The sequence below is a fragment of the Echinops telfairi genome, unplaced genomic scaffold (genome assembly GCF_000313985.2).
Source record: "Echinops telfairi isolate 266 unplaced genomic scaffold, ASM31398v2 ScPeMD7_7424;HRSCAF=8462, whole genome shotgun sequence".
NCBI classification, from domain to species: domain Eukaryota; kingdom Metazoa; phylum Chordata; class Mammalia; order Afrosoricida; family Tenrecidae; genus Echinops; species Echinops telfairi.
This window is the reverse complement of record NW_022111324.1, coordinates 24,179,325-24,193,415: the sequence shown is the minus strand read 5'-3', so window position 1 is coordinate 24,193,415 and position 14,091 is coordinate 24,179,325. Positions and strand designations below refer to the sequence as shown.

General features: G+C 42.0%; 2 protein-coding genes across 2 annotated transcripts in view; both read right to left on the bottom strand.

Moving 5' to 3' along the window:
- Positions 1 to 6,625, bottom strand: part of RGSL1 (regulator of G protein signaling like 1) — a 79,643-nt gene extending 73,018 nt beyond the window's left edge. Inside the window, exons 1-2 of the mRNA XM_030887776.1 lie at positions 6,613 to 6,625; positions 2,502 to 2,584 (exon numbers count right to left, since the gene is read on the bottom strand). Coding sequence (XP_030743636.1) covers positions 2,502 to 2,584; positions 6,613 to 6,625 — 96 coding nt within the window. The remainder of the gene's footprint in view (positions 1 to 2,501; positions 2,585 to 6,612) is intronic.
- Positions 6,626 to 12,838: 6,213 nt separating this feature from the next.
- Positions 12,839 to 13,612, bottom strand: LOC101663092 (transmembrane epididymal protein 1-like). The gene has a single exon (XM_004706691.1). It carries the CDS (start codon positions 13,610 to 13,612, stop codon positions 12,839 to 12,841), a length of 774 nt encoding a protein of 257 aa, XP_004706748.1.
- Positions 13,613 to 14,091: the final 479 nt, after the last annotated feature.

Genomic DNA, 14,091 nt, shown 5'->3' with positions numbered 1-14,091 from the left:
AGTTGTATGAGCCCCCGATAAAATTATTTTAAAATAACACCTCTTCTTAAAAAAAAAAAGAAGCTATTCATATGAAACCAAATTGACAATAGCAACTTAGAGGGCAGTGAATTTATGTTAATGAGGGAGGAACAATTTAGAAAAGGAAGATGTGAAAGATTTTATGACTCAAAAATGTAATGTTACTAAACTTCACATTGAATTGTTGTATGTTCTCAACAACAATAAAAATCCATTTTTCAATCACACGATTGAAACAATCTTTCTAACAGGCTTCCTTTCCTGTCACATGGCCTTGCCTCACCCTTTTGCCAATGCTCTGCAAAACTAAGCTTTCACAAATGGGAATCTGATGATTTTTTCTTTAATAAGCTTTATTTTCTGCCCTATCCCTCTCTCTCCAACCTTAAACTTTTCCCTATTTTTTTCATTGATGATATTTATACTTCTAGGGTATATATTTATATTTTAATCCACCTTTTATTCATTTTTGGAAAAAAAAATTCATTTTTGTATGTGGTGTGAGGTATGGGTCCTGTTTCATTCTGCAGATGGGCATTCTATTTTGCCAGCATCACTTGTTGAAGAGATTATTTATCCCCCATTCAATGTGTTTCTGCCTTTATAGAAAACCAGTTGGCTGTGGGTGCACAGTTTTATTTCTAGGTTCTCTGCTTTGTTCTATTGGTCAATGTGTCTACTGATGTTCCAATACTGTTTGGAATATTTGTCTCTGTAATAGGTTTTTAAATTAGGAAGTGAGTGGTCTCCTAATTTCTTCTTCTTTCTTTTTTTAATGGTGCTTTGCTTATCTGGGTTTTATTTTTTCCATATAATGTTGATGAGTAGTTATTCCAACTTCTTAAAGAACGACGCTGGGATCTGGATTGGATTGCGTTATACTGAGAGATTGCAGTAGATATGTGCACGTCTAATCATGTGACTCCATGCTGAAACCCTTAAAGTGCTCCCTGTCACCCACAGAATGATGGGTAAACTTCGAAGCACAGCCTGCCTGCTCTCCAACGACTGATCATCCTGATCCTTAGCTATGTCTTCCTTTCAAAAACATTTTTCTCACTTGTTGACTGAATCATTTAGATTAGAATTTCCACAAAAGTACCATCAGATGTATTCTTTGACATCTTCAGTTACTCTGTTCTGTCTATCTAGAAAGGAGCCCTGGTGGCACTGTTGGCTAAGTGTTGACCTGCTACCTACAAGGCTAGTGGCTCAAACCCACCCGGTTCTCCATGGGAGAAAGATGAGACTATCTGTAAAAACGTAAAGCGTCAAACGCCCTAAATAGGATCACTGAGAGGTGAAATTGACTAGCTGACAGTGGATAGATACTTCTAAAAGGTCTTTGCTTCTTGTGTTCCTTACCCTACTTTTCCTCCAATACTTTTCCCACTACTTCTGCCCCACTCAACTCTCCAGTCAGTTATCAAATGCCGAGTCTTCTTTCAAGACGTGGTTCATGTGCTACATCAGTGAATCCATTCTTGACTCTTCCCATTAGCAATGGCCTCTTCTTTCTATGTATTTGGCTTCCCACTGCCTCTTAAGACTTCCATCCTGTCACCCATAAGTCTCTCATTTAGCTGGAGAGCGTGTCATTCCTATCTGCAGCCCTAAGACTGGGTAAAATGCTTGCACAAAGCAAGCATTCAATAAATGTTTGTGAGTTGATGTATCATCTGATGCCACTGTAGTATCAAAGGCAAGCAGCAGAAGGTTTTCCATCTGCTCAAAATTTTACCTTTAACCAGCAGCACCCCAGGAGAAGGGTACACTGAAGTAAGCCACAACATGAAAAGGTAACCAATGTTTTTAACCAGAAAATGATATAGAAGAACTCTAGGCTTCAGTTTAAGAATATTTTAGGGTGTTTTTTTTCATTTGCATATATTGAGGACATATATAGGCTTGGTTCTAATTAACATTTGGAGGGGAAAACAGAGCAAAATAAGTAATCCTCAGTTCTTGTCCTGCAGGAATTCACAGTCTCAAAGACTTCTCTCTCTCTCTCTCTCTCTCTCTCACACACACACACACACACACACACAGATATGAAGTGCCATGAGGCCTGAAGGCAGTAAGACATTCGTTCGTATTGGGAGGACAGAAGTGTTCCTGAAGGAGAACAGAATGTAATCAGAGCTGTGAGGAAGGGTGGGACCTGAGGGCAGAACCATACGGAAGGCGTCAGGGAGGGTGCAGAGATAGGCAAAAGCCAGAGCGCGGGGTACAAGCAGAGTGTGATGGGAAATTACTTTGGACAGATCAAAACAAGTAACGAGGCAGGAAACTTAGCATTTGATTATCAGAAGATTTTGAAAATTCTAAAGGAGTTTCTAGGTTATATTTACTTAATCAAATTGAAATGGTTTTTATTTGGCAGCCAATTTAGTTAAAAAAAAAAAAAGAATGACATAACTCGGTGAGATTTGCTATTCAGTATCAATGACACATTTGGATTCCAATCTGAGAATACTTACCGGGAGAGAAAGAAACGTGTTGAAAAAATCTGCAAAGATTTCATCCTCTAGCAGAATTATGAGATTTGTAGAACGGATTATCTCTATATGAGGAGGGGAAAAAAATTCATGAAGCAAGATTGCATTCACGATGAAGAAAATGAAGGGATTGAGTAAATCATTTCACACCACTCTTCTCGACACAAGGCTGGCCTTTAGGGTCACCTAGCTCAATTTCTTTCCTGCTCTAGGACACCCTGCTGAGAAACTTCCAATCTTGGGGAGCTCACTCCCCCACAAGGTTGTCCACCTCATTTAAGAAGAAGTGGAATGGAGACGTTTACCTGCTATGAATAGCCTTCCTTTACCGCTTCCCATATACAGAAATTCTTTCTATCTCCAAAGCTTGACAGAATACATTTAAAGTCTTTTAACTGAGATAATACTATTAATGTTTACGAAAGCATCGTAGCCTTCATCTGCTGACCTCCAATGTCTCTCTGGTAGACTGTCAGTAATCCTTCCATCCTGGCTTCCATGGCCTCATGTCCATCCCATTCCTCTCTTCCGGGAACCCACACCTAAAGCATTCCAAGTCTTTGCTGGGGCAGAACCTTCTAGAACTATTGCCCACAGGACATGTTATACTGGTATTGCCTGAAATGGGGGCTTCCACATTACAATGCTGATTCCATCACCCTTTATTTGTACAATCACGTTTCAGAAAGCAAGGACAGGAATTAATATTTATTCTAGTCTAGCTTAAACTGGACAGGATGAATGGGCACATTGACGGCAACAATGGGCTCAAACGTAAGAACTGTGCAGGTCTAGGAGGTGCTTCTGTTGTCCACGGTTCGCTATGAGCTGGAACCAACTCGGTGGCACCTGCCACAACAGCTTAACCTTGCTGGTCTGGACCCAACATTATAGCCTAACGAGCTTTTCTGAACCCTTATCTGGTTATACAACATGTTTACTACTTCTCAGAGGTTGATCACCATGTTGTCCAAGTTTAGCTAAAGAGCTAAGTGTTGAATGTCATAAAATCAAACATAAAGGCCACGGGAGACTAGTGCACCCCTCTCCCTAAGTACCCTCTAACCCACTGCCAGTGCTTTTTAGAGTACAGTACTCAATAGTGAATAACAAGCTGTTTTATTCATGACCCAATAATTCTCCATCGGGCTCAAGTTTATAATGAACACTATAAAATGAGAAACCTAAATAATATACATTAGGACCATCGGTCTAGTTAAGGATCTGTCGAGAATAATAAGTGCCTCTCACAATCTCTAGAGTGCAGTCATAATAATATAAAAATAGCTACTCCATCCCTCCATCAGCTTCCTGTTGGCACGGGAATGGTTAATAAACGTGGAAATAGAAACCCAATCAAGCACTATTGTGAGGCACAGAGCTGGTGGCCCTTCTTGGCCTTTGTTAGACAGATATCCTTTTATCCTGTTGTCTAGTGTTGTGCATTTCCACGTGCTTTCCCTGATTCCTTCCTCAGCCTTTGCTCTACTTTATGTGAGAATTCACTGATTTGCTTAGCCTATGACACATGGAGAATTCAACACTCACTATTTTCAAAGCAGATTTCCCACTTTTCCTCCAACCCTAAATGCCCCTAAAGCTAGGGGATCCCTCTGGCAAGGACATCCTGTAAACTCTTTCATGCCAACGTGTTCAATAGTGATTTTTTTCATCTGCTTCACAACCTGCTTTTTCCCCTCATATATTTCCAATCTCCGTTAATGCAAATACCACTCATCCAGTGGTCAAAACCATAAACATGAACATTATTTTTGATTTCCACCTCTCCTCCTACCTTTCCCTCCCCTCATGCAATAGAGGACCATGCTATGTGGTCCTCTGGATCTTGGGAATCAATGTTCTCTCCAGTCCTAAAGTGTCCCGTGTATTTTAAGCCTCTATCCTCTGTTGAAGTTCCTGGGTGGTACAGAGTTAATGTGCATGGCTGCGGTAACCAAAAGGTTGGAGATGCTAGTCTACCTAGAGGCACATCAGAAGAAAGGTCTGGCGATCTACTTCTGAAAAAGTCAGCCGTTGAGGGCTTATGGAGCCCCGAACTACTCTGACACATGGGATTGCCATAATCTGCATCAACTCAACAGCAACTGGTTTTGCTTTCATCCTCTCTCACCTAGACGACTGCATCCGTTTCTGAAATTAGCTCTTCATCGTCATTCTCTTTCCCTTCCAAACATTCTGCACACAGTAGCACCATAATCTCTTGATTCTGCTGTTGTCACAACTCTTTAACGTTTCCTCATTGTCTTCCAAGGTAAAGTCCAAATTCTTTAGTACAGTGAATGAGATTCCACTCAATTTAGCTTTGGGCTTCTCTCCCAGCATCACCTCCTACCGCTCCACCTCTTGCATCTAATTTATCAGCTAAACTAAGACATTGGCATTCTCTGCATATCATATGGTTTTACATCTCAAACCTTTCTTTGTTCCCACGTTCTCATCACTCGAAATGTCACCTTCAACCTCAGTCTGTTTCACAAATCACTAGTCTTTAATTAAGGGCCATGTTACAGCAGCCACATAAGACACAAGTATTGGTTTCTACTGAGCAAAAGAGAGAGTAAAAACTTAAGACTCAAACAAAAGTAGTCTACAGGATATTCTACACAAATGACTACCTCATCTATCCTGAGACCAGAAGAACTAGATAGTGCCCATCTCTCAATTCCAATCTAATTAGAAGGACAAAAATAGAACCTAGCATAATGGGAGCAAAATATGAAACAGAGCCTCAAATTTCTAAAAGTAAACAAGCAAACAAAACCAGGCCAACTGGATTGGTTGAAAACAAGAACTCTCCAAGACTCTTGCTTTGAGATACTCCTCAGACCTTGACGTGAAACTAGCCATTAAGGTCACCTTGTTGCTACTTCACAAAGATAGCAGAAAATAATGACTATCACCCTAAGTAGCATGTGCCTTTTGAAAAATCACCCAAAGGAGACCAAACATTACTTTAAAATAAAGATGAGGATGTAAGGGGGCAGGAAATCTCAATGAATGGAAAGGGAACAGAGGGAAAATAATGAGAATGTCCACATATTTTGAAGACTGCAATCAATGTCACTGAAAAATTTGTGTAGAAATTATGAATGGGAACCTATACTTCTGTGTAAGCCTTCATAATAAAATATTATTAAAAAGTAATAAAGAACTAATTTTTATGTAATCTTGGTGTGCTATCCCACACTGGCAGAATTGGTCTACCATCATGAAAACTTCCATTATTATAATCATATTGTCCTTATTGACATATCTGCTTTAGATGTATCTCCCTAGACTGAGCTGTATAAGATCGATTCTCTTTTCTCATTTTCTTTACCTGGGCACTACCAGTGTTTATACAATGCCTATGTTCTGTCGATGCTGAGTGGATTATTCTTTCAATAAATGATTATCCTTTCAAAAGATGACCTCCCCCCACCCCCAAGTCATATACCCTAGTATGGATTTGTTGAATGAGCATTTATGTTTTTGACCATCTCAATGCAAGCAATCAGGTAGAATTTCCCAATTGATTCTGTTTCCCATACCCATACACACTGTCCCTGACATGGAGCTTGTCTATGGAAGGCTTATTGGCAAGACCGTCTTAGTGTGGTTTGGAAACAAGACCTACCTCATCCTTCCCTTTTTTATCCTACCACTTCTTAACACTTGTTTTCTCTTCTCAGCTATTCTGCCGTCGCATTTTCTAATCATCTGGGAAGAATTTTCCCACTCACTTCAAGTATTGATAACAATATTCACTTGGGAGCAAAAGAAAACATTAGATAATCCCAAACTCCATGCTGATCTCTCTCTGGAAAGGAGCTAGGTATATGTTGGCCCTTCTGGCCTAATCTGTCCTATCAACGGAAGTGTTCCTCCCCCCTCCCCACACACAAAATATCCGGCAGCAGAAGGACGGAGGAGGGGCCAGAACAAGAGAAGGAAAACGAAAGGCGTAAGTAACTTAAAGCCACATCAGACATTCCCGTCTGGCTGGGGCTGTTAACGGTGGGAAAGATGAGTGGCTTGCCTTATTTCAGGGGCCCGGACCTTGAAGACACTAACGACTCTGGCAAAGCCTTACCTGCGTGACTCATGTTGCCAAGCTTTTCCTGCCCCTCTGATTGGTCAGGAGCAGAGACATTGTCAGTCAACAGAACCCTGCACACTGGATCACAGAGACCCCCTCCTCCATCCTCGGGCTCCGCGTTCCACCCGGCAGGTGAACGCCTCCATCCGAAGGCAAGTACCTGCGCTACCGGATGCCCTTGAATGTACCAGATCTTCCCGTACGTGGGTCTCCGGTCCAGACAACCTGTTTTGTGGGCACTGAGAGTTTCTTCATCGCGTTGTCTGCGCACCTGAGCTTCCGTTCTCAGTCTCTGGGGTGCTGTAACCGGGGGGCATCCGTCAGCAGGGAGGTGGGCTTCTTGTTGATTTCGAATGTGGCTCTTGGGTCTCACTCATCCTTCTGAAAGCTTAGAAAGTGCTCAACAAACATCTTATGACTTGATTTGTCGCTCAAATAAGCAGGAATTTCAACCTAAACAAGTTTTGTTTCCTTTCCCCGTTCCTGTTACCGAGATCGTTTCGCTCTCGTTGCTTGTGGGATGCTTCACTTCTTCTTCTTCTTCATCTTTTTTCATCCTTTTATTGGGGGCTCATACAACTCTTATCACAATCCATCCATCCATCCGTCCGTCCGTCCATCCATCCATCCACTGTGTCAAACACATTTGTACATTTGTTGCCCTCATCATTCTCAAAACATTTGCTTTCTACTTGAGCCCCTGGCATCAGCTCCTCATTTTCCCCCCTCCCTCCCGCTCTCCCCTCCCTAATGAACCCTTGATAATTTATAAATTATCATTTTGTCGTGTTTACACTGTCCAACGTCTTCCTTCACCCACTTTCTGTTGTCCATCCCCCAGGGAGGAGGTTATATGTAAATTCTTGTCATCTGTTTCCCCTTTCTACCCCACCTTCTCTCCACCCTCCCAGTATCACCACTCTCACCACTGGTCCTGAAGGGATCATCAGTCCTGGGGATTCCCTGTCAGACCTGTCTTCTAAGGAGCCTCTGGGTGGATTTGAGCAGCCAACCTCAATAGCCCAGTGCTTAACAGGTCTCCCAATCAAGGAATCCTGGCTTTAAGGAAGAGTAGAATGCACTCTCGCTGAATGTCATCCATGAGGCAGAAGTTAGATTGGGTGTATTGTGTTTTGTTTGTATTCAATCTTATAGCCCTCAAAAATCAAGATTATTGCCAATGAAAAGATAGTAAGTGATAACACTGAGATTTAATCCTGACCGGTTTAATAAAAGCCTAAGTGAAATATGCCAATGTTTCCAATATGTCAATATGTCAAACCCCATCCGAAGGAAGTATTTTAACATTGAAAAAAAAAAGAAGAAGAAAGAAATGTATTGTAAAAAAGAAAAACTCCTTGGTCTGAAGCCTCTGCATTAGGAAAAATTAGTATATGTACTTAAAACTGCTCTAAAAATAAAATCAGAAATACATCTCAATGAATAAGAGTAAACAAAGATCTTCCTCTTGGACTTCCTCACATGCTTAACTTCTCTAAAACCCCACTGCTTTTTGTGTGTATTTAGATTCTAGACTAGACGTCCTTTCCTACAGCTGCTGTAAAGAGAAAAATTACCCATTTCGAGCTATTGGGAGAAATGGTAGCACACATATATAAGAATTTTACCAGGGATTGAAAAAAAAAAAAGCCTTCAGATTTTTTAAATGAATCATGGCATGTTCAAAAACTAAAGATTTTCCTGGGCTAGTTCTGACCACAAATATTCTATTTCCTGGTCATTTTCCACTCGTCAAGAGCAACTGCTCTGGAAAATATCGAGGTGAGGCGGAAATATGGGAAAGAAGTTATATTTGTCTTTCATTTCATTTTTCTTAACATGGTATAGTGTTTTGCAGCTGTATATTAGATGTTAACAGGACCAGCTCAGAGAGAAGAGGGGAAAAGCTATTGAATCTACATTTTGTCCTAGAAATGAACAATCAATCACAAGTGGCAAAAAAATAAACAAAAATATTGTCAAGGATATTTCCAGCCCATCAAGATCTAAAACCTGCGTGCACATATTGGAAACTCGACATGAATATGCTCATGTATGCCAATTTATAATTAGACATAAGTATTCAAGAGTATTTTAATAAAGTTTATTTTGTTGTTCTTTCTTTTTTGCTTTCTTGCCCTAAAATGATTAGAAGATTAAACTCTTCTCCACATCAAGGACTGATAAATCATGTTAGCTGAATCCAAGCTTTTGGTCTGATTTACCCAAATTAGATTTGGATCTCCTTCTTTGCAGTGTCTGAAGATACTGTAATAAGTCCAAGAAAAGAACTTCTGGCTGCTTGGGCTAGGTTGCTGTTAGGTCCCACCGAGTCAATTATGCCTCATGACAGCATAGCCTTTCTACTCGTATACAGATTTACAGTCTGGAGACCACCAGGACAGTTCTACTGTGTCCTATAGGGTTGCTATGAGTCAGAATTGATGGTCATGATTTTTTTTTAATATTGAAAGAAAATAAAAAACACCAGGATTGAAAAGTCTTCAACCAGAATAACATGTTTAAATAACAGGACCTTGGTTAAAGAGCCATAGAAATAGGAGCCCTGGTGGCATCGTGATTATTCTTTGGGTTGGTAACCACAAGGTCAGCAGTTCAGAACCCCCAGTTAGTCTGCAAGAGAAAGATGAGGCTCTCTACTCCCATAAATATTCATGGTCGGAGAAACCCGCTTGGGCACTTCTACCCTGCCCTATGAGTCAGAAGGAACTCGATGGCAGTGCGTTTGGATTTTTCCTTTCATGGGAAGATAATGAGTTATAAGAAGTAGACCCTTATAACTAGTGCTTGGTTAAGTGCTGACAGGATTATTATTTATTGTTCTTGCTATTACTTCAAGCTTTATGGATGTGACCGGAGGACGCTATCTCAACAGTTTTCAGGTTGCTCTTGGAGAGCCTCTGTTGGTCACATATTTTTTGACTTACAACAAGTACTAGAGCGCTAAGTTTGGACAGAGAAGCTTTAACTGGTTGAAGACTATCCGTTTACTACTCTTAGTTGGGTGGGTAACTTAAAATACACATACATGCCAAAATCAAGTTACCATTTTAGCTTTCATTCATACAAATATGTATTTTAAAATCTATACTATTTCAAAAAAATCTATACTATTTCATATACCCTTTTTCTTTTATAAAACAAGTGCTTCCAATTTGATTTAATGTTTCATTCTGATTATTAAATTTACAAGGGTTTTTTAAAAAGTCCTTAAAGGGAGTTTTCTTAGATTCATAAGCCTGCCTTCTTCGGTGTTTGAGATATTTAAAAGAATCAGCACTTTAAGCCTCATAATTTGAAAAGTTAAAAAGAAATCTTACTAAGTTAATCATTGAAATGATAGGAGCATCTGATTTATCGAAATGGATGATTCCATTGGAAAACAGTAAAGAAGTAGAAGCAACTTTGATATAAAATTACTGAACATATCCATTAGTTTATATGGCCATTTTACAAGTCTGCTAACGAGTTTATTCGATGTATGCCTGAACCAGTCTCCATGGTGGATCTTCTGTCTCTCTCAGCTCATCTCCTACAGCGTGTGTAGCGCAAAGATGTGACATCATGCCTCTGGCACTAGGCTTTTCAACTTTGGGGACCCAGAGAAGTATCGAGAAAGAAGGTCGGAAAAGGTCCTGGCACTTGAGAGGCAGGTGCCTAAGGCCTGAAGTTAATACCAACACTAACGATGCAGAAAAACTTCTGAACCAGACTACCAAAGCATACGGCAAAAAAGGAAGCATTTGGTAACATCCAATTCTGGATTATTCTCAAGAACACCATGGGGCAAATATTCAATGGCAGAATGGGGGAAGATATTTGCAGCGTTTCAAGTGAATGAGAAACCAATTAAGTTAAAAAGGAACAAAGAAAAAGGACAGCAACCTTGGAGGATAAATAGCAAAGAACTTAAAATCCTGGCAACATGTGAGAAAATGCTAGCAGTTATTGCTAATTGATCAGCTAAATGTAAAATAAAATGACAGGGCCATTACACAAAACAAATGTATTCTTTAATACTTTTAATATTGACTACGAAGCAAGCAATTGCAATCTTTTTCTTTTCTTGGCACAACAGCCACCCTCATCTAGTAAAAGTCCATTAATCGTCTGCCTTCTAATTGAGAAGTGAGTCACCCAACCCTTCATAATGTGTTTTAGCCACCTCTCGGGGACACACGTGTGCAAGCTCTCTTTGGCGCCTCCTGGCCGTAAAATCCCGCCACTGCAACTGCAGGACCGATGTGTGGTTGCAACACATCAACGCCCAAGAAGAGGTTAGATCTTGGAAGAACTGCGCTGCATTCTTCTGTTCACGAAACCTCAGCTTTATTCTTCAACCCCCCATCAGAATTAAACAGGCATTTCACCGGCATTGAACCCTCATTCGCTAATCAGTGATTGCACGTGGCTGCAATAATGCGCTCAAACATAACAGCTGAGGCTAGAACAGGTCCGTGCAAGTTCATTCTGTTAGGGAAGGTGGCTGTGAGCGGGAACTGCAACCAACAGCCTGCTGTGATGAGCTCAGGGGTAATGCAGACGGTTAAAGGCGGCGGGGCGGCTAACTTGAACTCACCCAGAGCCGAGTGTCACCGCCACGTACAGGAATTGACTCATCAGCAAATAGTTTAGTTCGGCTTTGTAATGCTATGGCCTAACGCGGACATTTCAGTGAAATTTACATAAAGTTGAGCTCTCTAAATTACGAATCTTATATTTTTAGGTACACACATTAGATATCTACAGTACATCTATAGGGGAATCAACTGCATAAACTGAATTCTGTGTGCATGTCTACATAAGTAAGCTAACAGAAAGAAAGAGAACTGCATTATGTATACTGGATGCTTGGGTAAAGATTGTTACCTAAAAAAAAAAAAAAAAAAGATTGTTACCTTAGACATGTTTCTTGCTCTCCTCTCCAACCCTCCTCCAACTCTTTCAAATTGGTGGCTCAAACCAAATGGCACACAAGTGCCCTTTCCAGGCTAATGTAAAGATAGTGCCCTCTGGTGTGCTGTGGGGATGACTACACCTTTCTCCCCAAAGCTCTGTTAGGAGGTTGGTCTTCGCCCTGGCCTGCCTTAAATGTATCTTTGCCGAGCTCCGGCAGCCTAGTGCTGCTAACATCAGGTCGTTCATTTGCAGCCCCAGCCTCACTCTGCACCAAGCCCACCTATTTTAGCAGTGACCAGGAATCAGCGAAGCTGGACATGTACAAAGAAGCAAAAAGGATGGTATAAAGGTGCCCAAGTTTCTTCACTCCACCCCTGATGCCCAGCTCTATAGCATTCTATGACAAATAAATATTGAGCTACCATAAGCTAATTCCTAAACCCTTTTGAGTTTTCCCCAGTGGAGTAATTGAAGGACTATAAAGAAAATGTGCAGAATAAGCAGTTCCAATTTATTATCCATGTGAAGCAGGAAAGTGTGCTTCCAAGTGAGTTCACTTCTTGGAAATGGACTCGGGTCTTGGTTCCATCCACCCAGAGAAAAGAATCGGACACCACTGTGCTCAAGGGGAGGGGGATGAGTAGCGGGTAGAAACCCTGGAAGCAGACGTGCCCCTGGGAGCTTCCACTGTGTGCAGGGTGTTGCCATGTTCCACTAAATTCTGCAAAGGCAGTAGTAGCCTTAAGGGATCAGATTTCTGGAATCAGATGAAAACTCTCAACAGCTCAAAGGGCTTCTGGGTAGACAAAAGAACAGTTCAGAGTTTGCTGGAGAAATGCAAAGAAAGTGTGAGGACATGAACATTCTTTGAGTGGAAAAAATAGGATGTGCTGTAATTGGTAGGTAATAGTCTCTATGGGGAGTTTGCAAAGGTTCAACTGCAGGGTGGAGTAAATTTAAAGATTTTCTGGGAGGGGGGTTCACGGGCACAGAGAGGATTGGGGCAGGCAGATTACCTTGGCTGGACCAGAGTAAGAGAAGTGAGGTGGGAGAAAGGTTGTCCGTATGTCCCTCTTGTTTAATTTCACCGAGTAGCAAGAGGGCCACGAGGGTGTATGCCCTGCCCGGCAAGAATCAGCCATCTCCGGTGGATCCTTTGAGAGAAAGAGCCTGATCATCTTCTCTGGCAGCTCCATGTCTTACAACTCCTCATTCAGATATTCCAGATTTTTCAGGTGAGATGCAGCTACTGGGGCGGGCGGTGGGGTTCGGGGGTGGGTGGGAGGAGGAGACTCAGGCATCAACAGATGTAACAATACCACACGAAGGAGACACCATAGATCCAGATCATCAAAACAGCGATAAAGATCACATGCCAGCTGAAGAAGATGGTGACAAAGAGAATGTCATTGTTGTCATCATCCATCCATTTATAGCCAGAAATGGGTCTGAACAGCATAAAGCCTAAATGCATCAGCCAAGAGCCTACCAGCATATTGAAAAAGGCTTTCATCACCCAGATCTGAGGCAGGTCGGGAGCCCACAGCTCTGCGATCACCACCACCGTCAGCAGGAAGATGGCCTGGATGAGCAGGATGTGACCCTGACGCTCCACTCCTTCTGTGTCCTGAATGTGAGACACCATCAAAGGCAGGCACACACACAAGGTTAAGGCTTGGCCGCCTTGTTCCAAAGGAGCACATCTCCAGGGCAGCAAGTTCTGGCTCAACACATCTACACACCCACTTAGGAAGAAGCTCAGATATAATGTAAGATGCTGCCACTGTTTGTGGTATAAAAAGTTTCGCTGGTGGTATAGCTTGGTGATAAGTACAAACTGTCCAGGAATGCTATGCAGTTCTTGAGCTACTAAAATGCAGGCGCCCAACATCTTCAGCAATCCAACGTAGTATATTTGCCGCAGCTTGGCCCATCTTCCCTTGCTCCAAGGACGAGTTGGTGGATACTGGGCAGGACAGTTGCACATTGAGGCCTTGAAGGACATTTGTGCATGATAAAGACCATAAAAGAAGAAACACAGCCCTGGAAACAGGTGACCCTCAAAGCCTCCCATGGAACTGAAGGCAGGTTTGACCAAGGGCAGAGAATAAAGACCCAGGAATGACCAAGGCCACCTTGAGCTCTGGAGTGTGGAGGGATCTTCCTGCAGCCCACTTATAGGCTGTCTGTCCAGCCCACTGTATTCACACACAAAAGAAACATGGTTTTGCAGGAAACCCTAACCTAGGGTGGGGTGGGTGTCGTGGCTTCCGTTCGTGTCCTTTGCTCTGGTCCATTGAGAACTAACCAACCTTGGTAAAGCAATGAAATAAGCATTTTCTCCAGCTCACCCACTGGGCATCTGCCATTCTCAGAGACGTGCTATAGGGCCCACGTTGACGTTCCTCCCTCTTGTCCGCGACTCCATTGGGCGTGCCTTACTTCACTCCCAAATGCAAGGGAGAATCCACGGAAAGCGTGGAAACCCATAGAATAGAGTGCATCGTTCTTCCTACAGACAGTAGATACAACTGCCCTGCTCGGTATGCTGTT

Coding starts and splice junctions, on each gene's coding strand:
- LOC101663092 (XM_004706691.1), bottom strand. CDS start 13,612: ATGGGAGGCTTTGAGGGTCACCTGTTTCCAGGGCTGTGTTTCTTCTTT.